The sequence below is a fragment of the Notolabrus celidotus genome, chromosome 12 (assembly GCF_009762535.1).
Source record: "Notolabrus celidotus isolate fNotCel1 chromosome 12, fNotCel1.pri, whole genome shotgun sequence".
Lineage (NCBI taxonomy): Eukaryota > Metazoa > Chordata > Actinopteri > Labriformes > Labridae > Notolabrus > Notolabrus celidotus.
The window spans coordinates 35,541,062-35,565,970 of record NC_048283.1 but is presented as its reverse complement, the minus strand read 5'-3'; the positions used below and the strand labels follow the sequence as shown (position 1 = coordinate 35,565,970).

Sequence of the window (24,909 nt, the reverse complement as noted above, 5' to 3'; positions counted from 1 at the left end):
AAAAACAGAGCATGTCTTAAAGTATTGAAAGCAGAAGCTCTTTGCTTCATCAGGATTGTAGTTTGAGTTATCTGCTCTTAATCAGAGCTGAAGTGAGGAACTTTGATTCTGGGTCAATCTTTGTCAAGCTGATGTGAACAAAGTTTGTGTTAGCAGTGGGTTGTTGATCTGCCGTTGTACCTTATCTAACATCGACTTGGAGCAGCTACTTTAAATACATTTGAATGTACAAACACATTTTTTATTTTTTATTTTTCTCTTATGATTGCAGAATGTTTTATTGGGAAATGATCTTGTTCATGATAAATGTTGTTTGGGAAATTAAACCCTTTTTTTGGAGACATACTTTTTAAAATGACCCATGTTATGTTTTTATCAAAAGGCTTCACTTGTACCTAAATGTGTTGCTATTTCCTTCTCAACATAGAGAACTTAACTGAGGCATTAACCAGCATGAATCTGAGAATTTAGTGATCCATGAACTTCCTGTTTTACCAAGGTGTGGTCACACAAGTCAGCACATGACTAAGCAGTCTGTACCTTTATTTTATGTCGGAACTTTTAAACTGAAGTTCAACCCTCGATGGAAGCAAAGAATGAACCTTTAGTCACACTTAGAGTCAACACTGAATGCAACATTGAGTCTCATCCTCAAAGAGTCAATCATAAGACTGAAGCTGTTGTGTACGTTCAGCTTTGGTTGGTTTGAGTTGAGCTTTGTGGAAAATCCCAGGATGACCTCAGTTGTTGCTGTATTTGCTTACGTTCTAGATACCATGACTCCCCGGTCTCTTTGGATTCTTCAGCAGTAGCTCAACCTTTACTCCCATCCTGTTTGGATTGAAATGAATGGTGTTTATACAGAGGGAACACTGCTGATAAGCTGGAGAGATATCATTTATTTTGGTACCAAAGTAATGAAAAATGTGATCTGGAGTTCATTTGTTCAGATTTGGAAGCAGCCTTCTCTGTGCAGACTCACTCTTTAATGAACTAAAGACAATCAAATCAGATTTTGATGGTGAGTACAAAAGCTTGGTGCACATTGTAACTACTTTGCTGTTATGTAACTTATCACAGTTTCTATGAGGCTTATTCACTTATCAGACTGGCAGTTTTAAAATCAACACAGAGCTGAGGGGCAGTGTCTGCAGGCTGAGAGCTGTGCTGATTGGTTATTAAGTAGGGAGTTGAACACATTTGGAACAGGTTGTTTTTTTCCAGGTTTAGCATCTTATATAAGCTTAACCTAATGTAGCATGCTATTATTTGCAACATGTTAACAAAGTACATCAGAATAGACATAGTTCAGTTTGTTTCTTTTCGTGCACGGAGGAAAATACCTCGAACAGTAGTCTTATTGTCTGGCATGATGAGCTCTGCAGCTCTGACCTGAGGTTTCAGGTGTAAAAAGAAAAGAACACAGGTCACATTTAGGTGTGTGTAAACTTTTTAGAAAAATGTTAGCCATGCAGTCGATAGCAAAATGAAAGACAAAACACTTTATTACTGTAATATCGTCATTTCAAGGTGAGTTGGTTTGTTTACAGTTGGGTGGTAGCATAAGTGTTGTTTATACAATGCACAAAAGCACACATTATACTAATAACCCTTGGTGTCCACCATTGATGACTCATGGGAGGTGAGACAGTACATCTGTTAGCTGACGTCAACCCTGCAGAGTTGAATCTGTGTCAACAGAAGAATTAATCCAGCTCCTCAGAACATCTCCATTAATGGTATGATCCAGTTTTAATTCCAGGACGTCTGACTTGGACTGTAGTTTACCTCCATCTCTCTCGCTCTTCCTGTGTCTTCAGCATGACTCTGCTAGATAAGTCTCCCATGAGTCCACGCTTTACCACAAAGCATTATACCCTCTAGCGCCAAGCCAAGAAGTGCAGAGAAAAACAGCAAGAATGTTAGAAGCTCTACTCACAAACAGAACCTTTCCACAAACCATCAAATCCTGGGAGGAGACTTTTATTGCTGTCTTGACGTAAAATTAGACCGCTCTTCTACTAAAGATACATCCCTTTTGAGCTCAGCTAAGATTATTCAATGTTTTATGAAACCATTTTCACTATTAGATCCTTGGCAATTCCATAACCCATCTGGAAGGGCATACTCGTTTTTTCTCAGGTTAATCATACCTACACACGTATAGATTATTTCTTGATTGATAATCAGTATATCCCAAAAGTATTGTCCTCTTCGTACAAACTTATTGTTATATCAGATCATCAAATTGATTTCTTTTTAGAAATGAACAGAACTCCGGGAATTTCCGCCTCACTGCTATGGGAGTCACTAAAAGCATATTTAATAGGAGAAATGATTTCTTACTGTGCTCACGAGTCCAAAACTACAGGGAAGAGATTGGCAGATATACACTATATTACCAAAAGTATTCGCTCACCTGCCTTGACTATGAACTTAAGTGCCATCCCATTCCTAACCCATAGGGTTCAATATGATGTCGGTCCACCTTTTGCAGCTATTACAGCTTCAACTCTTCTGGGAAGGCTGTCCACAAGGTTGAGGAGTGTGTTTATAGGAATTTTTGACCATTCTTCCAAAAGCGCATTGGTGAGGTGACACTGATGTTGGTCGAGAAGGCCTGGCTCTCAGTCTCCGCTCTAATTCATCCCAAAGGTGTTCTATCGGGTTCAGGTCAGGACTCTGTGCAGGCCAGACAAGTTCATACATACCAGACTCTGTCATCCATGTCTTTATGGACCTTGCTGTGTGCACTGGTGCACAGTCATGTTGGAAGAGGAAGGGGCCCGCTCCAAACTGTTCCCACAAGGTTAGGAGAATGGAATTGTCCAAAATGGTTTGGTATCCTGAGGCATTCAAAGTTCCTTTCACTGGAACTAAGGGGCCAAGCCCAGCTCCTGAAAAACAACCCCACACCATAATTCCTCCTCCACCAAATTTCACACTTGGCACAATGCAGTCCGAAATGTACCGTTCTCCTGGCGTGATTCATCACTCCAGAGAATGCGTCTCCACTGCTCTATGGTCCAGTGGCGGCGTGCTTTACACCACTGCATCCGATGCTTTGCATTGCACTTGGTGATGTATGGCTTGGATGCAGCTGCTCGGCAATGTAAAATGAAGCTCTCTGCGTACTGTACTTGGGCTAATCTGAAGGCCACATGAAGTTTGGAGCTCTGTAGCAATTGACTGTGCAGAAAGTCGGCGACCTCTTTGCACTAGCATCCGCTGACCCCTCTCCATCAGTTTACATGGCCTACCACTTCGTGGCTGAGTTGCTGTTGTTCCCAAACTCTTCCATTTTCTTATAATAAAGCTGACAGTTGACTGTGGAATATTTAAGACCGAGGAAATTTCACGACTGGATTTGTTGCACAGGTGGCATCCTATGACAGTTCCACGCTGGAATTCACTGAGCTCCTGAGAGCGGCCCATTCTTTCACAAGTGTTTGTAAAAACAGTCTGCATGCCTAGGTGCTTGATTTTATACACCTGTGGCCAGGCCAAGTGATTAGGACACCTGATTCTGATCATTTGGATGGGTGAGCGAATACTTTTGGTAATATAGTGTATCTAAGCTGATTGCACAGATTGATGGGATCTACTCTACTGCTCCAACACCAGATTTATTTTTTAAAGAACGACTCCTACTTCAAGATGAGTTTGACGTTCTTTCTACCACACGTGCAGAGGAACTGCTTTTCAAACCAAGATGTACTTATTATGGACAGGGGGATAAGGCAAGTAAGCTTCTAGCCCACCAATTGAGACAGGAGTCAGCTTCACACCAAATTCCACAGATCCAAGCCCCAACCGGTATAACCACGGACCCCAAACTAATTAACGAACAGTTTAAACAATATTATACCTCCCTTTATACTGCTGAACAATCCAATGACCCTACATCATTTGATATATTTTTGCCCCCCTTGTCATCCCTAAGATTAGATCTGACCTCGCTGCCAGACTGGGTGAGCCTATCTCTATAGAGGAGCTTGACAAAGCTGCACGTGCAATGCAATCATAGGTAAATGTCTGGGCCCGGATGGTTATCCAGTGGAGTTTTATAGGATTTTTTTCAGTAAGTTAGCACCACTCCTCATTGATATGTATAATGAATCCTTACACACCCTTAATCTGCCACATACTGTTTCTCAGGCCACAATTTCCCTCTCCTTTGTGGGAGCTACTGCCCCATACATTTATTACAGGTTGATTTGAAACTCTTATCTAAATTATTAGCTTTGCGTTTAGGGACTGTTTTACCCCACATAATCTCCCCTGACCAGACTGGTTTCATACAAAATAAGCACTCGTTTTCCAATATAAGGCGCCTCCTTAATGTCATGTACAATCCTTCCACTTCTTTAGTGGCGAAGGCTGTGATTTCACTGGACGCAGAGAAGGCTTTCGACCGGGTGGAGTGGGGCTATCTTTTCCACACCTTAGAGAGATTTGGTTTTGGCGAAACTTTTATCAGCTGAGTGAAGCTGCTCTACTCTTCCCTTACCGCCTGTGTCAGAACTAATAACACCTACTCTAAACACTTCTCTCTTTCCTGCTCACACGCCTAGGCTGTAATTTAAACCCACTTAAATCTATCTATTTGCGATTGCAATTGAGCCGCTGGCCACTTCACTTAGATCAAACCCTTGTATAACTGGTGTTTATAGATTTGGTATTGAACAGATAACCTCTCTATATGCCGACGATTTGCTTCTGTGTGTGTCTAATCTTTCTGTTTCTGTTCCAGCTGCCCTTACCAAGTCATTTGGTAAGATTTCAGGCTATAAGCTTAACCTTGAAAAAAGCGAACTTTTCCCTTTAAACACAGAAGCCCGTCATTTTTCCCTTCATACTTTGCCGTTCAGAATCTCTTTGCTCAGCTTCACATATCTTGGTATTTACTTTACAGATACACTTGAGGATCTATTTAAATTAAACTTCTTACCACTGCTAGATAAGGTCATAAAGACTTCGACCGCTGGTCTCTACTGCCCTTGTCACTAACTGCTCAAATAAATTCAGTCAAATGAACACTCTACCAAAATTCTTAGCCTGTTTCAGTGTTTACCTATTTTTCTAACACAATCTTTTTTTCATAAAATTGACTGGAACAAGAAAGTCCCTAGACTACAAAGACCAAAATCTTTAGGAGGCCTGGCTCTACCAAACTTCAGGTTTTATTACTTCAGAGTCTTGCAGCACTTGGCTCAATTTCACTATTCTCCCAAACCCCCAGCATGGTAACTCTTGGAGAATTCCTCCTGTGTACCGGCATCATTGTCGGCTCTGGCGCATGCTCCTTTAAGTTGTCCCCTTTCTCCTTACTCTAAAGAAATATTATTGTCAAATCAACACTCAGGATTTGGAATCAATTTAAACATCACTTTGGCTTGCAGTCCTTTTCTTTATCAGCTCCAGTCACAGCTAACCCGACTTTTCCCCCTTCCTCGATGGATACAGGTTTTCTTTCCTGGTCAACCCTAGGCATCACATCATTTAAAGACCTTTATATAGGTAATGTAGTGGCATCATTTGAACAGTTATCTGAAAAATATGTCCTTCTAAATCAAATTTCTTTCGATACCTGCAAATTTGTAGTTTCCTCCAAAATAGAAACCCTGATTTCCCCAACCCTCCGGACCCCGCTCCTATAGATGCACTTCTGAAACCCTCACATTGTGTAAAGGGTACTATTTCTGCAATATATGACCTCATCTCCTCACTGCGCCCCTCCTCTTTAGGAAATAGAGTCCACTCCTCTTCATTTTGTGCTAGACACGGACTAATTCAATGCAAAATTGTCCATCGTACACATTTCACGAAAGTCAGATCAGCAAAAATCTATAGGAATATTGATCCCACCTGTGACAGGTGCCATCAAGCACCAGCATCATACAGTCACATGTTATGGTCCTGCCCGTCCCTACTTACATTTTGGACAGAAATCTTCCAAACAGTTTCTAAAAGCCGAGAGGTCACCGTCAGACCGTCTGCTATTACAGCTTGTTTTGGCATCCCCTCTCTTAACCTACAGCTTCCAAAATATAAGACAGATCTGGTGGCATTTGTGACACTCCTAGCTAGATGACGGATTCACTGCGTTGGAAATCACCCACTCCTCCCTCTCACTTTGCATGTCTCAAAGATGTTTTATACTTTCTTAAAATGGAGAAGATAAGATGTGTAACAAAAGGTTCAACTAAAAGACTTCGTAAAACATGGGGAACTTTCTTCAAATATGTTAAGGGTCTGCATTTACTGGATGACTCATGATGTGTGATTACACCAGGGTTTTGTACTTTTTTTTATTTGATCTATTATATTTTATTCTTTCTTCTCTTGCTGAATGCTTACATGTATGCATATTTTACCGATTTTCCTTTTTTTTGTCTTTCCATAGCCCTTCTGTATAATATTATGATTACCTCAAATACATACTGTGTATTTCTTTGTGTAAGTCGTTGAACGGCCAAGCTTAGTTTGTGTTGTGTTCTAGTTGTCGCCTCTCTTGTTTTGTTTGTTTTGTTGTTGTTTTTTTGTTTCTTTTACTTAATACTACTCTTATTTTACTGAAGAACCCATTGAACATATATTTCTATGTTTCAAAGCTCAATAAAAAAAGTTGGCTGACAGGAGCTTGCAGACTGCTAGGCGCACTGTAAAAACACGTGAAATGAGTAGAGATCCACCATATTTGGGTTTTTTCAATATCTGATATGCTGATATTTTCAAACTCATTTTGGCTGATACCAAAACTAAAACCAATCCATGACCTTTGTTAGCCAGCAGAAACTCACATCTTCCTCCTCCTGAAGGCTGGTTATCAAGAGCAATGACTTCAATGAGTTAAACTCCTTTGCCAGTCGGGCCTAGCATCTAGGCCCGACTGGCATCCTTGCTTCTGCTTCCTCTCCCTTAGCCGTCTCCATCTCTTGCTGGGCAGGCTCACCATCCATGGAGATCCTGGTGGCCGCGCTATGTCATAAGGAATACCGTGTGGGCTGATACTCCGTATTTATCGATGAATTGAACCTTAGGCCAAGGTCAATTAAGTCCTGCCAGCTGTAGTTAAACGTTGCCTTGCAAAAGTCTTTAGAAAATAATAAAAACACTTAGAAAAGTCAGCACCAGACTGGAGAGCAAAGAGCCGCCACACCCATGCGCCGTAATCTTGGAAACAAAAACCAAATACAGACCACTGATAAAACTGCTTTCTCATTTCCAGCACAATACACTGAGTGGGTGTTATCTGAAAGGAATTCCTGAAACGTTCCTCTGTGTTGCTCGGGGAATCTCAACATATCCAAAATACCACATGATCATGAGGACGTAAGCAGTCTGTCAGTATATGAAACAGTGCCTATGAGTGCTCCTGTGCAGTTGTTTACTATAGATTGATGGGAGTGGGATAGCGCATAGACTCTCCTTTGTTCTCCTCTGTGGTCACATATTGAGCTGTAAATGGAGAGGAGAATGAGAAATTTGTAGGGGAAAGAATACAACAGAACAGAAGGTGACAAAGAGTTGGAGAGAGAGGAATGTTGGGGGCTGTGCTTTCTTGAGTCTTCTTGAGAGTTCATAGCTGGGAGTAGGGCTGTACGATAAATCGATCTAATCGATTAATTCGAGTTTTTGGTTTCAGGCATTAAAAAAAAAGAAAATCTAGATTTTCTCTGTAACCTCCTCCGCTTTTTTCCCACTGCATTCTGTATGAGAAGAAGGGGACACGGTGGAAAACTATAACGGATGCAGTCGCACTGCACATCACCAAAGATATGGTGCCCATATACACAGTGCAAAAGCCCCACTTTATCCACATGCTTAGAACCCTTGACCCCAGGTATGTGCTTCCCAGCCGAAACTACTCTGCTGAAGTTGCCCTGCCTCATCTGTACAAGGCTCTCGAGGCTCAGCAATCTGGCCAAGAAATGCCTCTGTATTCCTGCGACAAGTCCCCCGTCAGAGAGGCTTTTTAGTGTGTGTGTGTGTGTGTGTGTGTGTGTGTGTGTGTGTGTGTGTGTGTGTGTGTTTTTTTTTACTTATCTGCAAAAATGTGAAGTTTGATGAAAGATATATTTGCACTACATCTATCCCAATGGGGAAATTGATCTTTTTTCAGCAATAGCATGAATAATTTAGTTTTCAAGGTTTATTCTACAAAAGACACATTTTTTTCCAGAGGAGGCACTTTTATTTTAACTTTTTTGAAGTAGTTGTGTTCATGGTGCTTAATGTCACAGTCAAAGAAATTACCTATTTCATTAGATGGAAAATTAAGTCCCTTTAAGTTGTACTGTAGCTCTGTTTCAAGCTAGACATCTAGCCGAAAGTTATACTGCTTTTATTACTATTTTCAGGAGAAAAACACAAAATCAATTAAAATCATAAATTGAGTTTCTTGTAAAAAAATAATCGGGGATTTTCCATTCCAAGGCCATATCGCCCAGCCCTAGCTGGGAGGCTAAACAGAAAACAAGGAGAGACAGAAGGAGGTAGAGGAAAAACAGACGGACAGAAGGTAGTGGAGGAGAGATATGAAGAGGCTGCTGGATTCTGTCTCTTGACATTTTCATTTTGGCATGGTGGACAGGAAAATAAAGTGATCGCTCAAACAAACCTCACCAGCTCCCTAACATATTCATTCTATATGGTTTTATTGTTAAAATCAATTCTTGATATGTCTGCACAGTTATGTGTTGTAACTAGGGCTGCCACAAACGATCATTTTGATAATCGACTAGTCATCGATTATTTTTGTGATTAGTCGACTAATGGGATCATACGTAAATTGCAGCTTATCGCACCAGCCTGCAGCTGCTCTTATATAACCATCATTGGTTTCCAGCTTGAAGTGTTTAAGGTTTTATTGAGTCTATTTTAACTTTTACAATGACCTCTTGGTTTGGTAACCTCAGCATTTTTAACAAAAACAGGTTAGATTACATTGTCAAAGTCTGACGAAAGATTGTTGGCACTGATCTTAATAATCTTGGCCATCTCTATCAAGTGAGAGCCACTCAGAAGGCAAACGCCATCCTTGAAGACCCTTCCCACCCTCTTTTTTCAGAGTTTAGACTTTTGCCAACAGGGAGGAGGTTCACTTACACTAGGGGGGGCAAGATCAAACTGATATCTGAGATCATTTGTGCCAACAGCTGTTGGGCTTTTAAACAAGCTGTAGGACCTTACCTTGGTCTCATGCACAGGAAGAATGATGTCATCCACGGGGTTAAGTTATATGGATATGTACTTGCATTGATTTGTGAACTTGTGTGTACTGCTTGTATGTATAGGATGTGTGGACTGCTGTTGCAACACAAATTGCCCCTTGGGGACAGTAAAGAGTTTCTAATCTAAAAAAAATGTGCTAACTAAAAATAAAGACAATTAAGATGATAGTTCATTCGACTTTTAATGAACTTTGCAGCTTGTAGCAGCATTTCTGACATTTTTTAATGTGATAGTGCAAAATAAAATGAAGGAATAACTGGCCTTAAACATTTTTAGCTGTAAATGTTTAGTGCATTGTAAAATGGAACCAAAACTATGCACTATGTATAGTTGCACTGTGAATACTAAGTAAATAGCTCACTGTTGACGTTAATGTTAGCAGCTAACTAGCCAATTAGCTTACCGAGACGACTGTCCCTCTTCGTCAGAAACCGAATCAGCCACGACGTGCTTCTTTTTCAGATGCTTGTGCATCGCCGCCATACTGCCAGGCAACTTCTGCCTTGCACATTCTTCTCTCTCACTCTCGAGCTCCTTAGCCGGCTAGCCATGATACTGTTTGGGCATAACTTTTCCAGTGACATCACGGCTGACCGGCTGATTACCACTACTGCACATGTGCGTCAAGGACAGAAAGGCAGACAAGACAGCGGAAGGTATAGCGGCAGTTTCGAGAGAAAAACAAAGCTTCAAAAAATAAACGATGAAGTCGATTATTAAATAAGTCGCAGACGATTTTGATCGTCGACGTCATCGTAACTAGTCGACTAATCGTGGCAGCCCTAGTTGTAACACCTGAGATTGGTCTTGGTCTTGACAATGGCAAGTCCACTTTTTAAAGGTTTCAGTCTCTTCTTGCTTTCACGAGACCAAGTTTTAATCTGTTTTGTCTCAGGTAGTTTTTCATAACTGTTCTTTCTTCTTTTAGTACAACTATCTAAAAACAGCCCTGTCACAACTTTGGAACCACATGAGAGCGAAAACTGCCAGACCAAAAAAGACTTTTACGATCCCCGACCTCGGATCGTAAATTTCAAACATATTCAGTCTGACCTGGGATCATATATCATTTGATATCATATATCATTTGATATCATATATCATTTGATATCATTTGATATATGATCCCAGGTCAGACTGCCTCCTGCTGAATACCCGGAATAACCAATGAGAGGAGCAGATCAGTAAATGTCAATCAATCAGGGAATCACCAAAAGAACCCAGCTCCAAAATGAGATACGGAACACCTTCCTCTAGTCCTAGTCTTTCCTCTGCTGCTCGAAATAAAACCTCTACAATCAACAGCACCGGGACAGATTCAAACAGAACGAGAACGACTGATTCAATGGGCTGAAACTAACAAACACCCTCAGATCAACCACAATTGGACGAGCCCCCAGTTTGCCATGGCCGGTTCAGAGTCCATAAGAAAAAAAGGGAGACACAGAGCTCCCACAGTCAATTTATTTACAACAAGACAAGACAAGAAATGTTTTAATTATCAAACACCATGAACTGTGAAAGTCAGTAAGCCAGTAGTCTTAGTGTGTCTGTTGGTGTGAAGGGATGTTGAGTGAGGAGTTGGATGTGAAAAGAAAAAACAGGAGCGGGGTGCAAGGGGGTCAGCCTGTCCTTGTCTCTCTGTCTCTGGACAATGAAGAAACGAGGCATGCTCTTAAGGATTGAGGACACCAGACCAGGTGTTCTCAAATCAAGACGACCACGCCCCCTGGTACCTGAAAGACTAACAGCAACATAACAGGTCAACAACATGGGCCACAGACAGTATAAATGAATAAGCATAACGCAAACTTCATGTTAGTCTCTTTTTGTTTTTACAGTGAAGTGGATCTTGAGCTACTTTTGAGCAGTGCCAATGGTTCCCAGCACTGATGTTTTATTTGAAGTGTGTCCTGCAGTTGGACTTTCACTGGTCAAGTCTTGGTTCACCAGTTGACTGCAACACTTACCACATTTTCTACTTTCTCTTCTCTTTTTGCCTTTAATGGATAGGACAGCTAAAGAGAGACAGGACATGAGAGTGGGGGAGGACATGCAGCAAATGGTTAAGGCTGGAATCAAACCTGTAACCTCTGCAACAAGGGCTATAGCCTTTGTACATGGGGGGCTCGCTTAGACTGCTAGGCCAACGGTGCCACTACTTTCTCTCTTTTTAACTCAGCATGGGGAGCTGAAATGTTTATTTGGAGCGTCCAAACAAGAGAAGCTTTTGTTAGAATCAGACATTAGTTCTCTCAAACCTTTCATTGTTTCTGTGACTGCATCACCGAACTGCATTTGGTTTCCCCCAGACATTGGCTTTCTCTCACACTTTAGTTCATATTGACAACAGACAAACTGTATTTGTCAATGGTCCTAACAGTAAGACACATGATTTAAACTTCCGGTCCTTACTCAGAGCACAGCAAAAAAAATGTTGAGTAATCAACAATTTAAAATGCGGTTTAAAACATGCTGACAGTTCACTCACACCTTGGGTTATTCCAGTGACGCGGCTGTCACACTGTGAATGCACTCATGAGGTTTTTTTCCCCATATTTACAACATCAGATACATTCCTTTTGCCCTACTCAACACATTACTCATCTTTAAAATAAAGTGTCTATTACCAGCCTTTTCATCAACACTTCCTGTGTCCATTAATTTTGGATGTTGGTTTGGATACTTGTTATACTGTATAACTCCTCCAACTGACTGCCATAATGAGTCCAAAACATATGATTTCAAGCGATGCATTGTTTCTGCATTGCCGTCACTGCATTAATGTGCAGCAGAGAACATATGAGGCTAACACCTGTTGCCTGTCAATATGGCTGGGAGGTCAGGCCCCTGTTGGCTGACAATCATCTAAGGAATGCAAACTTAAATGAAACACAGCAACAATACATAGCCCTTGGGTCCATAATAATTGAATTGAATTGGAGGAAAGCTAAAAAAAAATTAAAAAAATAAATAAAAAGACTTTAGTTTTAAAAACTTTGAAGAAAGCTCAACTGAAGTTTAAGTGTAAATTTAAAATGTAATTGTTAGAGTTGAATGCATCTTAGAATACAGAATAAACACAAAGATATGACTCTAGCCGATACCTATCTGTTTAGAATACTTGATTCTGCTTGGTCAAAACCCGAGCCACAGCAGATCATTCTCAACAGCAAGGTGAAACCTGGGAGCTTTCTAAATATTAGTCATCATGGTTTAAAAAAGAACGTTTCTGTCTCATGCTGGTCTTGAAAGTCAGGAAAGTATGAGAATTAGTGGGAACAGACGTCAGGGCAGCCTGAGGAGCTGCTGGGCCCCAACCATGCAGAGCTGGTGTGTGCATCTCTAAGCTGCCTGTTTCTGTTCAGTAACTTAAACCATACGTGTCAGTGATAACAGCAACAGGTTTAAAAGCTGCGATATTTGCACACACTGTAAGAAATCATATATAGGGAATCTTAGAGACATGCAAAGCCTTTTGAGGCTGAAATCACACACAGCTTACTCTGAGGAAGCGAGCAGCCTTGAAACATGCTGTGGCCTTGCAGCTACGCCTGATTAGCCATTATAATCAGCAGCGGCCTCATGAGTCCCGGTTATGTAACACAAAACCATAGAACACAGAGCCTGTGTCTCTGAACATACTGTGTGCAGCATCAAACTGGTATACTTATGTTTCTTGTGTAGCTGACATGAAGCGTTCCAGCAGAGTGATGCTTGAAGTGTGGGGATGAATTGACTCATTTCCCATCATGCCTTTCCTTTCCTCATAGTGTGTAAAAACAGTCGGGTCTTTCTTGCATACCTTTCACCTCTTGCCTCTGTTTTCCATATAAGCCCCCTGCTTATATCTTCACACTGACTCAAATTGGTCTCTTACAGTGGAAGAAGGCCAGAAACCTTAGACACATGACACACACACAGTCAGATAACGCACACACAGACAGAGCGGACCAATAACACAAGAGAGACTTGAGGATGAACATGCAGCTGGTCAGGCAGTAGCAGGGAAACAGGGTTGGTCTGCTAAAGCATCAAATTCAATGTTAGCTCCAGTGTATCATTCTGCTTAATGTGATGAAGGGATTCCGGCTCTCAGGATATGACGCATTACAACAAAGTCTTCCCATAGACTGCAATCAAGAGTGATTACTTTCAGCAGGGAACAGCCTCATTAGATTCTTATCAAATTAAAGTCTTTATGAGCCTCTTCATGTCGTTTCAGAATAAAGGTTGTATTTCTCCAGGCTGAAGTAAGCATTGCCATGTTCTAGTTGTCTTGTTTTTGTGCTTGTTGTTGTTAAATTAACGGGAAATATCCTGAAAAGAAAAACACAATGCTGTTGTAAAGTTTTGAGACACTGCTGATTTTGCTCTGAGGAAAAGCTCCACTGAACCCCAAGCTACAATTCATTCATTCATACCTATTGTTAGAAACTTAAGTCTCCATGTTGGTTGATTCCTGTCAGGACAATTTAAGTTTGCTTTATTTCACATATTTCAGCGCTGTTTCTTATTCTTCTTTTCATTACCCAAATGTGTGCTTAATTATGAGGAAAACTCTAAAACAATATGCAAAAACAATAAATAATAAATCATAAATAACAACTGTGTGTAATTGTTGGAGTTAATTTTCATCTGAATTGTCCCATGGAGGATTCCCTGAGTTTGAACTAGGGATGTACATTTTAAGTATTTTCCGTGATCGATTTTTGGAAATGTTAACGATCAATTATCGATTAATTGATAAAAAAAAAAAACATTATTATTCTTACGTCAAAAACAATGCCAAATATGTTGTTTTACCCCTAAATTATATTTTCTACAGCAACAAAATGCATCTAATTGACAGGATTGAATACGGGTACACGTTTGACACGCAGAATATCAACGATCAGGCTCATTAAAATATTCTCAGCGGACATAATCTTATAAAGTGAAGGCTCATAATACTAACAGAAAAGTACTTCAGACTCACAGTGTCCAGTTTTCTGTCTACTCGTTCTTATTGAGAAAAATAAACATGTGTATTCGGTCAGGTGTCAGCCAGGAGCGCAACCGGGTCAGAATCAGTCCCCCTGGAGAAAAGCCCAGACGGCTCTGATGTTGCTGCTCTGTAAACGTAGCGTACCAGAATTTCTCACCTGTCTGCTGCCTTCGTATCCAAAGGTTAAAATATCCTGTTTAAAGCTGTCAACCTTTGTGTCCGTGTTGTTGTTGGCAGCAGTTTTGTATTGATCCTCTTTTAAAAAGCGCACGTGCAGACCTGACGCACAGCCGCAGCCGCCAGCTGAGCGTCTCCGCTGTGCGCAACACCTTTAACAGCTGATTCACATCCAAACATGCTTTAAACTTAAAACACCTCCCTGATAGATGAGTGTAATATGAGAACACATGATGTTTGTTCCACGTGACGGAAAATTGAAAAGAAAAATCAGTGTTTCGAGTAATTTCTTAACAATCAATGAATCGATAATCGATTAATTGTGGTCATCCCTAGTTTGAACATACTTTAAGTTGTGTTTAGCTCATTGCTAAAGAATGTATGTATTAGGGCGTGCACCAACATGTCTCTAAAGATTAACAGCATCCTTGTTTTGGTTAGTGACCTGCATGATAGCTGTGTTCCCTGTTTCTGACTGTGCAGCACCTTTTGGCTAGTTTGGCACGGAAGAGAAGTTAAAAGACCACACACACAAGTACACACACACTCACACACCATGTCACACTGGTTGTGAATAAAGGACTGGCTCAGTGTAACTGTCCTGCTGTGTGTGTTAACAGATGGAAAGTCACTTTCACTTCCTGTGAGGAGCGTGTGATTGAAGAAGCTGTGTGGGACTTCCCAGCAGTATAAAATCGGTCTGCGGTTATTCTGACCCACTGTGTGTGGTTTATTCTTCTCTCTTTGTGCTTTCAAAACGTTATGGGAACTGCACATTTAAAAGAGGATGTTTGTAATGCAGTCAGCTACATCAAAATCCTTTTAGCGACGAGGAAAATGAACTTCCAAATACAAACACTGTAAAACAGTTCTCAGTTGGATTTATTTGTGTTCAAATGTTTTTCATGTCACAGCTATAACCGATAGCCTGTCATAATATGAACAAGAATTAAAATCAAGGCTTTACTGTGCAGCTTGTCTTTATTACCACAATATTGTGTTTGTGCTTCCTTCCTATATGCCAGGGGTTCCCAAACTTTTCAGCCCGCGACCCCCAAAATATAGGTGCCAAAGACTCGTGACCCCCACTGTCCCTCAAAGTGATTTAATGTGGCTTCATTTAGCTGGTCTGCAGAAAATGACCCTTCCTATATGAGCATGTATCTGTGTTTCCTGTGCTTGTTTCTGTCTGATATTGTGCAACATGATGTTTTGAAATTCAAGATTTTCCCGTTATGATGAACTGAGGAATTAAATTTAAACAGCTTTCTGCGTATACTGTTTATTACAACAACTTGGGGACTTTCCACAACCGGTACAACACGTGATGCATCAGACATGTTGATGCAATCAGTCTCACACTGAAGTACTCGCCCTGTTAAAAAAGCCTTTAACAAGGCCCTGAATACCAGCATCTTCCCTCTGAGCTCGCTGTGAATGGGGGAGGGTTGCTTACAGTCAGATGGGGTAAACACATGCAACATCTTTCAAAGGAAGATGTATTTAACAATGGAAGAATTGTATGAATCAATCCAACAGGAAATCATCTCTCCCTTATTCAGGCTCTGAGGTGTCACATGTGCTGCCTAACTTTGCACAAACAATGATCATTTTTTATTTACTAAAAACAGCTCTGGTTTGTAAAAGGTGAAAACTATGTCATTGTGACTGCTTCATAGTCTGAATGATGTTGTGATGATGCTACATATTCCTGTTTTCTCTGTGATTCAGCTCTCAAAGATGCCTTTGTTCCCAAATTATCAACACAAGTGTTTCACTTTTCTGAAGTTCATTCATAAAATAACACGGTGTAACTAACTAAGTTGTTATTAGATGTTATCAATAAAGAAAAGAAAAGTGGATCCGAGAAAAAAATGTGTTTGAGAATGTTCACTTGGTTTAACACAGAGGGCCTGATCTACTAAAGGTTTGCGTGTATAAAAACATGTACAAACTTGATTCGATACAAGCAGATGTACTAACCGGGAGCACCGAGGATTGCATCTTTCAAATGAGCAAAATAGCACTTGCCATTCATTTAGCGTGTTTGCCTTCATGAATATGCAGAATACATGTAGATCATCAGAACGCACAAAATACTGGGAGGAGGAGATGCAAATGTAAACATTTAGCACACGCAATGTGATCTATCAAACCTGAAACAGATAGCGCGCGCTGTATTTGCGTCTATATTTAGCACGTTTGAAAGGCAGGTGCAAACTGGCACAGCGTTACACACACATGGCTGCGGTCACTGTAACGCTCATCATAACATTGCTTTACAACATGCCCGCAACAGCTGGGCTTACAAGCATTACTAAATGTTTTAGTCAATCAAACCAAGAGAACAAAATAATAATAATAAAACAACACAAATTCAAAGCAGTTCAGCACCATGGATAGCGACCGCATCATTCTGACACCAACTTTAACTTTTTCATATAATGAGAGCACAGCAGGTCACTGTATCAACAGATATACAGTTTAGTAAAATTGGCACAGCGGCCCACATCTTCACATACAAACAAAAAATCAATATGAAGTACTCAGCCTACTCACCACTGTTTGGACGAGCCTTAAGCTCCGCGGACTTGTCCACGATGCGCTGTATGTCCATTTTCTTTGATCTGTCATTCTCAATAGATAACATGACATGTCTTTTCAGTCTCTCCTGTCCCATCGTGCTCATCAAGGGGTTTTTAGTTAGTTTTAACTTGGAGAATGAGCGCTCACTGAGCTGCGCCAGGCAGCTCTGCATAACTCCTCATCTCGTGCTTGCAGCAGTGTGTTGGGGTGAATTACCTAAAACGTGTTCACAGTTCCATTTAAGCTGGTGAATCTTTGGGACAGTTGCTGGATGATGATATCAAGACAGGCATTAAAAACGTTCACCCGAAAGTTGCTCTCTGCGTCAGTGAGGCGACTGTCTTCATCAAAGTGACGCCTAACTTGTCTGGCCCTGGTTGTTTCAAAACTGTGGTTGACTTCCCAATTGAGTAGCAAGAGCAAGAGTGGCAGACTAAGCCTCATCAAATCGCTCTCTAAACTCCATCAAAACACTGATTGAGTTTTGGAGTAGAGTAGATGCGTTTATTTCATCGGCAGATCTTCTGTTTTTTCTCACAGCATTCACCTTTTCACAGACGGCCTCCCAAATCGCGTTTCTAACGCTGAGATGTCTCTGCTGGAGTTCACCGATGTGTTTATTTCCCTCCTCCACTAAAACCTCCAACTCCATGACTTCAAACTTCATTTTTCGTTTACGGCCACTCTGTTCTCTCAAACTCTCCATGGTGACAGCCGATAGCACACGCAAAATCCTCGTAAAATAGGGCGGTCCACGCCACTTTTGCACTCGTTATCATTTGCGCACGCAGTCTTAGTAGATCACCCGCAACACGCCCAGAAATAACACATGCAAAATTATTATTTGCACACGCAAATTAGCGCTCGTTATTTGGGATCTTAGTAGATCAGGCCCAGCCTGTATAAAAATATAGGTTTTAAACAGACAAGGACAAAGTTTGTTCTGTGAGGTATAACTAGAGTTTTGTGACTGATGTTACAAAACAAATTTACAACAACATGAAGACCATTTGAATAGCTTTGCATATAAGGCTAACTACCCTGACGCTACAATCAGAAGTTTGCTTAAAGTAACCAGTTTCAAAATACTACACTGTCAGCAGCAGTTGAAGACTGGACGCACATTAAACAATTATAAAGTTACAGTCAGTAGATTGAGTTAGCTTGGCTTAGCATGAAAAATGAAGACGCTTTTTAACTTCTGTAAAGCTACAATCATCCAAACAGAAAGCATTTAGAAGAGTGTCACTTTATCTTTGAATTAAAATTAGGAGCAGGTTTAAAACCCCTCTGACCCTCAGTCAGAAGATCAAAAGCCTAGCTTAGCATTACCACAAGGCAAGGTTTCAACTACTATGACGCTACAGATGATCATCAGCCCAGCTTAGCATTTAAATGAGAAGCTTAAAGCTATGAGCCAAGCTGAACATAAACACCAGAACTTGACCTGTGTCTTCAGGACCTGAGATTACACAAATGTTTTCCACATGGGGACGTAACTTTTTATTATGTCACTCTCTGAGGTTGAGGAACATTCTTTAAACTAAATAAAAAGAGATCAAAAAGTAAAAAAACATCAACTTATCTACAGGGTATTAAAACAAAGAAATAAACCTAACTTCAGCGTCCTTTAAAGGATAAAGGTCAGTGATTGATTGGTAGAAATTATGCATGGCTGTCAGGGACCGAGCAACAGTTTTTGAAACAGGACACAGAGTCCTCAGAGCGAACCAGCCTGTAATCATAACCAGCTGGAGTGTGCGAGACAGGACTTCTCACGACACCTAGGAAACACATGGAACAAACATTGAGAGGCATTCACACACTCCCAAAATCAGATACACACAGAGATTTAACAAGAGTGTGGGGGCGGGAGTGGATGTTTGATCGACGTAAGACTGAGGGCCGATGTCTTGTTAAAAGCACAAAAATGATTGTGCCCAGACCTTTTTCTGCAGATGGACCACAGTCCTCTTACTTCATCAAAATCAACACCATGTTTTGTTTGCACACCTTGAAACCAGCCACAGTATTTCCGCCTAAAGGAAACAATGGACCTCATTCAGCATGTGTTCTTGGGAAGAGGCTAGCTCAGTTTTCAAGAAGATCCTTACATTCCTCATTTCTGATTATCAGAGAGTTGTTGGTAGTAAAAACTAAATATGTCCATAACTACAAGCATACTTCAACACATTTGTATGAGTGCTCATGCAAAAGTGAATATGTCTTTTACAGAGTGAGCACTTATAGCTTTCAATTACACTGAAGAAAGAAATGCTGCAATTATAAAAAAACAGGATTCTTTCTTTGTACTGGTTTCAAATCTTCTCACTTGAGGCTTTCTGTGCGAGCATTTTGGCCCATCTCTCTTGGTTGTCCCAGATGGCATTTAGAACATTTATGGCACTTGATTAGGACCTGGGTACACACAGGGGGGCAATGCTGCAGGACGGCGCCAGCCTTCATCTCAGAGGAGACATTCCTCTGCAGGATTATATTTTAAAAACATGACAAAAATGTAGTCACTGGTTCTGCTTTTTTCAGCGATGCATTTTTTGGTTCATGCGAAAGCAAATGTTTATATTCTGTGAAAGAATTTAATGAAGACTTTTAAACACAGGAGCATGTTCAAGTAAAGAACAAATGATTACCTGCTCTCACGTTTTACGACAGGTTGACATGTTAAAAGTTTTTCATGTTGTTCCATGATTCATTTTTACAGATTTTAAAAAATGTATGTACCATCAAACTGCAATAACTCTGAAACATCATCGCACATTCTGATTCTGAAACAGGAGACAGTTTAGCAAATGAAACTGGCAGCTTTTTGTGTAAAAACAAAGTAAATGTTGTTTGATATCCACCACTGATGCCACTAAATGTCTGCTTTTATTGCTGTTCACTTCATGCAGCCCTGCCCTTTTTTATAAAGTATTTAACTGTTATAAAACACATTATACTTAGTGCAGGCCTTCCCTTTCCTGCAATACAATCAGAGCAGCTGAGCCCTATAGTTATTCACAGTATTTCCACTGCTCACACAACATTTAATGCATAACCGAGGGAATGGAAAAAGCTGAAAACATATGTTTGTTGCTAATTGTCACATCTATGACAATAAAAAGACACCTCTATATTGGGCTAATAAAATGACGTGAGAAGATTAGGCCTCAACACTTAAAGATCTTTCTATCATTAACACACGTATAATGTAAGTGCATGAAGAATGAAATGAGGGTATGTTTTCTAAATAACGGAATGTTGTTTTCCTCACTAACAAAAGGCTTCTGCCACAACTTGGTATAAAATGCTAAACCAATCATGAGCAGTCATGAGATTACAGGGTAGTGTGCTCAGAGAGAAATCACATAATACAGACACGGGAAAGAGTCATAGAGAGAAATTTGGACAAATTTAAAGAAAATGAAGCACCTGACTCTGTTGTAAGAGATAAAGGTTGCTTTGTAAAGACTTATTACAGCTGACACAGGAGCAGGTAGGCAGAAATGTTTGCCTTCACTCCATAAAAGAGTGTTTCTGAGCAGCACAGCAGGCCCCGACAACTCGACAGAACCCAAATCTAACTGGAGTGAATTTTCACTGAGGAGCCAGAATTGATGTGTGGATCCGTATGTGTATAACTTTGGTCTCATATGTCTTTGTATGCTTCAACCAATAGTATAAAAAAATCCAAAGACATTTATTCCCATCACAAATGACAAAGAGAGAGCAAAAGAGCAATTACATTTAAGAAGCTAGAACCAGAAAATGTGCCACACTGCAAAAAATGAATCTTACTGAGTTGATTCGTCTAATTATCCCATTACACTTGCTATAAGTCACATTGACCTGACAAGTCCAGATTTTCTTAATTATTGAAATAAGTTTCACATTTAGTTTGAAGGAATTGTAATATCTCAAAATAGACTCATATCTGGACCATCTATCAGGTCACTGTGACATACGGACTAATTGGACTCATTAGTAGTCCTACATGACTCAAACCATTAGTTTAAGTCCCTCCAGCTCTCTGCAACAGTTTTGCATCTTTCAGCTCATTGTTTTGGTTTCTGGTCTACAACTTAAAGGTTTTGGTTCAGGCTCACTGCTCTGATGGGCTTCATTTTTTGCTACAGCACCCACTTGTATAATGAGACAAACCCTTAAAGCCAACATCACATCATCTTCCCCGCAGCAATCAACAGACAGACACAGTGAACAACTAGCAGGTAGACATACACATTAACATTAAGCTGGTGAATATCAGGGTGTAGGTAGGGACCAAAAGCAAAGCAAACTTTCAAGGATTGTATTTAAACTTACCTCAAGTTCAGAACACAGGAATATGACTTTTCATGTTTTTTTGACATTTGAATTTCTTTCTCTCCCTCAGACTCGTGAAGCCAACCACAATGGTAACCGGATTGCAGCCGAGCGGAGCAGCAAGACAGCCAGGACACTGAACCACGTGGGTCTTGGAATCGGTCTTGGGTTCTTCATCCTCATGATCGTCTATGCAGTTGTAATGGCAACTGTGATTCGTAATTAAATCTGTTACATCTTTTTTCCTTATTTCCTGCCCTCATGTCTGTCTATATCAGGTAATCAGACTTTATCAAGAACATTAATAGTAATCACTTAGAATTTCTCTTTAGATGTGGACACCCTGTAAGTCGCCTGGCTGGCTAAAATTATTTTGAAATTTTTGGTGTCCATATGTTACAAAAAGTCTGCAGAAGCTCTTTACATGTAATCTGTTACTTTCATTCACTTTGTAGAAACAGCACTTAATCTTTCATACCCTATCAACACATTTTCAGTTTATGATTTACCTTTAATGCAATGACACATAAAAAAGCATTTCTTGATTTGTAAAACACACCAACTTTGTTGCCTTAAGACCTGAGCCTGGGTTCAACACCACATAAAGCTGCTGTTGCTAGTCGTGATATAAACATCAGTTCAGAGAGAGATTTCCAGTGTCAACACTACCCCCCCCCCCCCCTCTGCTGTCGTAACCCCGCCCACAAAAGATTGTTGTGCACGTTCTATGAGGAAGTAGTGGCTTCCCAGGCAATCAGGGCGACGTAGTGGGGCCTCCGCTCGACCAATCAGGACAGAGGGTTGGGGAGTAGCTCTGATTGGTCTGTGATAATGGGAACGAGGGGAATAATAACATTGCTTGATACAAAGGCATTGGAAAACACAGAGATATCGCCATATTCTCAAATTACTTCACTTACAGATGAGTACCGATGGGTATTATAACCTTTTCTCCAAACCCAGCAGAAAAAAGTAACGTTTTTTATACCATTCCTACCAACAGCAGCTTTAAAACAGTGGCAGGGTTCACATTTGATCCAAAGACAGTTTTATTTTGTGTTCCAACAACAGATGATACAATCCAGTTTGTAATTTCTGAGATTTGATTGTAAGCTGTAAGGGTTTTTTCGGTTCTGCAAGTGAAAAAGATTTCTCAGATTGTAAGACTTTGGCAAGTGTTCTGCGTTTCAAACAGAATGGTTGGCTGTAATTTGCATGTACAACCTCTTATACTTTTAGAGATACAATATCATGATGCATTTATACTCTCTTAAGGAGACTGTGCCTTATATAGCTTAGAAGGAGAAATACTCAGAGTGAGCCTGTTTGTCATTAAAGTGTGTCTGATGTTTGTTGCACGCTACAGCAGTCCTCTTTTCTCTGCAGCTGAACAATGCTCTTATTTTGAAAGCAGCACTCTGTTATGTATCACTGGCTTGGGTGTTTTTGTTGTTCTATGTCTGTTCTTTTCTGAAACAGAGCTGAAAAAGTCCAATTTTACTCAATGTCAACTTTCTTTATAAATAAAGTATATTAAGAGAACATCTACTCTAGTGCTGTCTGGTCTGTTTAGAGGATTTTTATCTGGCTAATGCTAAAGATGAACAAGGTTTAAAGTGTCACATAGGGACAACCTTCCCTTTAGCAGGGCACCAGATAGTCAGGAACAACCTTTAATCAAATGAACATGAATTGGGGCATTGTTTCCTCTCAGAGGTTTATTTTATCTCTGTGGCCAGCATTTTCAGTTACACCAGATGAATAAAATGACTGTTCACTTGAAGCTGGCCTTGTATGTATTTCCTCTAAAATGATGGCTTCAAAGCAAGAGTTGGTTTCACCGGGAGCCAACAAGATCCACAAGAAAACCACAAGATCTGCATGTTTTTGTGGCGAGGATACTGCTATAAATTAACTTCATAAACTTTAGAATTGTGTGAATTTTACATATATTTTTTTAAACCTTTATTTAACCAGATAAAACCCATTGAGATCAGGATCTCTTTCACAAGGGTGACCTGGCCAAGAGGTCAGCAGCACGTGTCATAAAAACAGTTATAAGAAAATGACAGTACAAGTTAAAACATACAATTTATAGATGCATAGTGTTTTTGAATAGGAATAAGAGGTGCGGAGGCTGTAACAAAACAACAAACATTAATTTAAGGTTTAAAAAACCAAACATATTTAATTCAGTGTGTCAAATATGAAGACAGCACGAGCGGGCTTAATATTTCTTATGTGCATGAACTGTCTTGATAAGCATCCAATATAGTTCTCCAACGAGAAAGCCTTGGGTAATATTCAAAAGATGAAGTCAATTCAAACATTTCATGCTGCTTTTCTGAGTCAAAGTTGGGTTGATGAAATTGATATATCATAAGGACATATTATCATACACTGTTATCAGAATCAGCTTTATTGGCCAGGTCTAATTCCACAAATTTGACCTTGTTTTTCTGAATTAATCTCAGTGCACAGAGACAAGAACTGACAAATAAGAGGGATTAAACCACAGGTGAATGAAAATTGAGTTTAAAGGTGCTGACACAAATATGGTTATGTGTTGTGTTCACATACATACAAGCTATTTTGTCAGCTCCTACGTATAATTTACTGTTGTCTAAAAGTGCCTGTGTTAATGTCTTTCATGTACGAGTTGCTCCAAGCCAACGGCTGCGTAAGGGATTAAATAAGCACATGGTACTTGTGCTTTAATTCAAAGGATAAGCAATAAGCAAAGAAACCCAACCCATCATGCCTTCATACCAATATTCCCTGCTGAAAACTTGCTAGAGCCAGTACATTACTGGGGTTATCAAGCAGGCATCTCCCTTCACCTCCCCTATTTTGTTAAATCTCGGGGAGGATTACCAATGAGCCCCCCCCCCCCCCCTCCATTGCCAGCTCTCACCACCCATCAAACCCACAAGCAGAGCCTCTCTATATCACAACACAACCCATACAGCTCTGGCACGTTCAACAATACCAGGCCTACCACATGGCCCCTTAAGGCCCCAAACACACAGCACAGAGGAGGGACTGTGAGATGAAAAGAAGACAGGGAGGGCAGAGCCAGGGAGAGAAGCCTGGTTTTAGCTCCATCCCCCCGGGTTGGGCTGCACGCTCAACCTCCCTAAATTCCCTAAAACAGACTCACTGAATTAAATTAAGAAGCCGGAGGGTTTGTATTATTTACTGTGTGGACAGAGAGCAGAAACTCAAATGTCAATAAATAAAATGATATAGTTTGCAGGCACAATGGATGTCTGTGTCTTTGGGTTATTGTACTTGAATTGTTCCTGACATTTTAGTCATACGTTAACTGTTTTAGAACAACTAGCTGGGTAATATATGATTATTTGATCATGAGTAAGTAGTAATGTTTTTAAAACCAAACATTAAGTCTTTGTTCAATAATAGAAATTAAACTTTGGGATGTATCAGAAAAAGAACCAACGTGACTTCCTTATAGTCAGCAGTCCCACAGAAAAGAAGTACAGACAGAGCGTGGAGCAGCATCAGCTCTGATACATGTCTGTGTGTCCATATCAGCTCCTGGAAGAGTTCCAGGTCTGCAGAGGAGGTAAATGATTTGT

General features: G+C 40.3%; 1 protein-coding gene across 1 annotated transcript in view; it reads left to right on the top strand.

The window, feature by feature from the left end:
• The window catches only part of LOC117823210 (proline-rich transmembrane protein 1-like), a 31,088-nt gene extending 8,234 nt beyond the window's left edge, over window positions 1-22,854 (top strand). The window contains exon 3 of the mRNA XM_034698309.1: window positions 21,381-22,854. Within this exon, the coding sequence (XP_034554200.1) occupies window positions 21,381-21,536 (156 nt within the window). The 3' untranslated portion in view covers window positions 21,537-22,854. The remainder of the gene's footprint in view (window positions 1-21,380) is intronic.
• The last annotated feature ends 2,055 nt before the right edge of the window (window positions 22,855-24,909 follow it).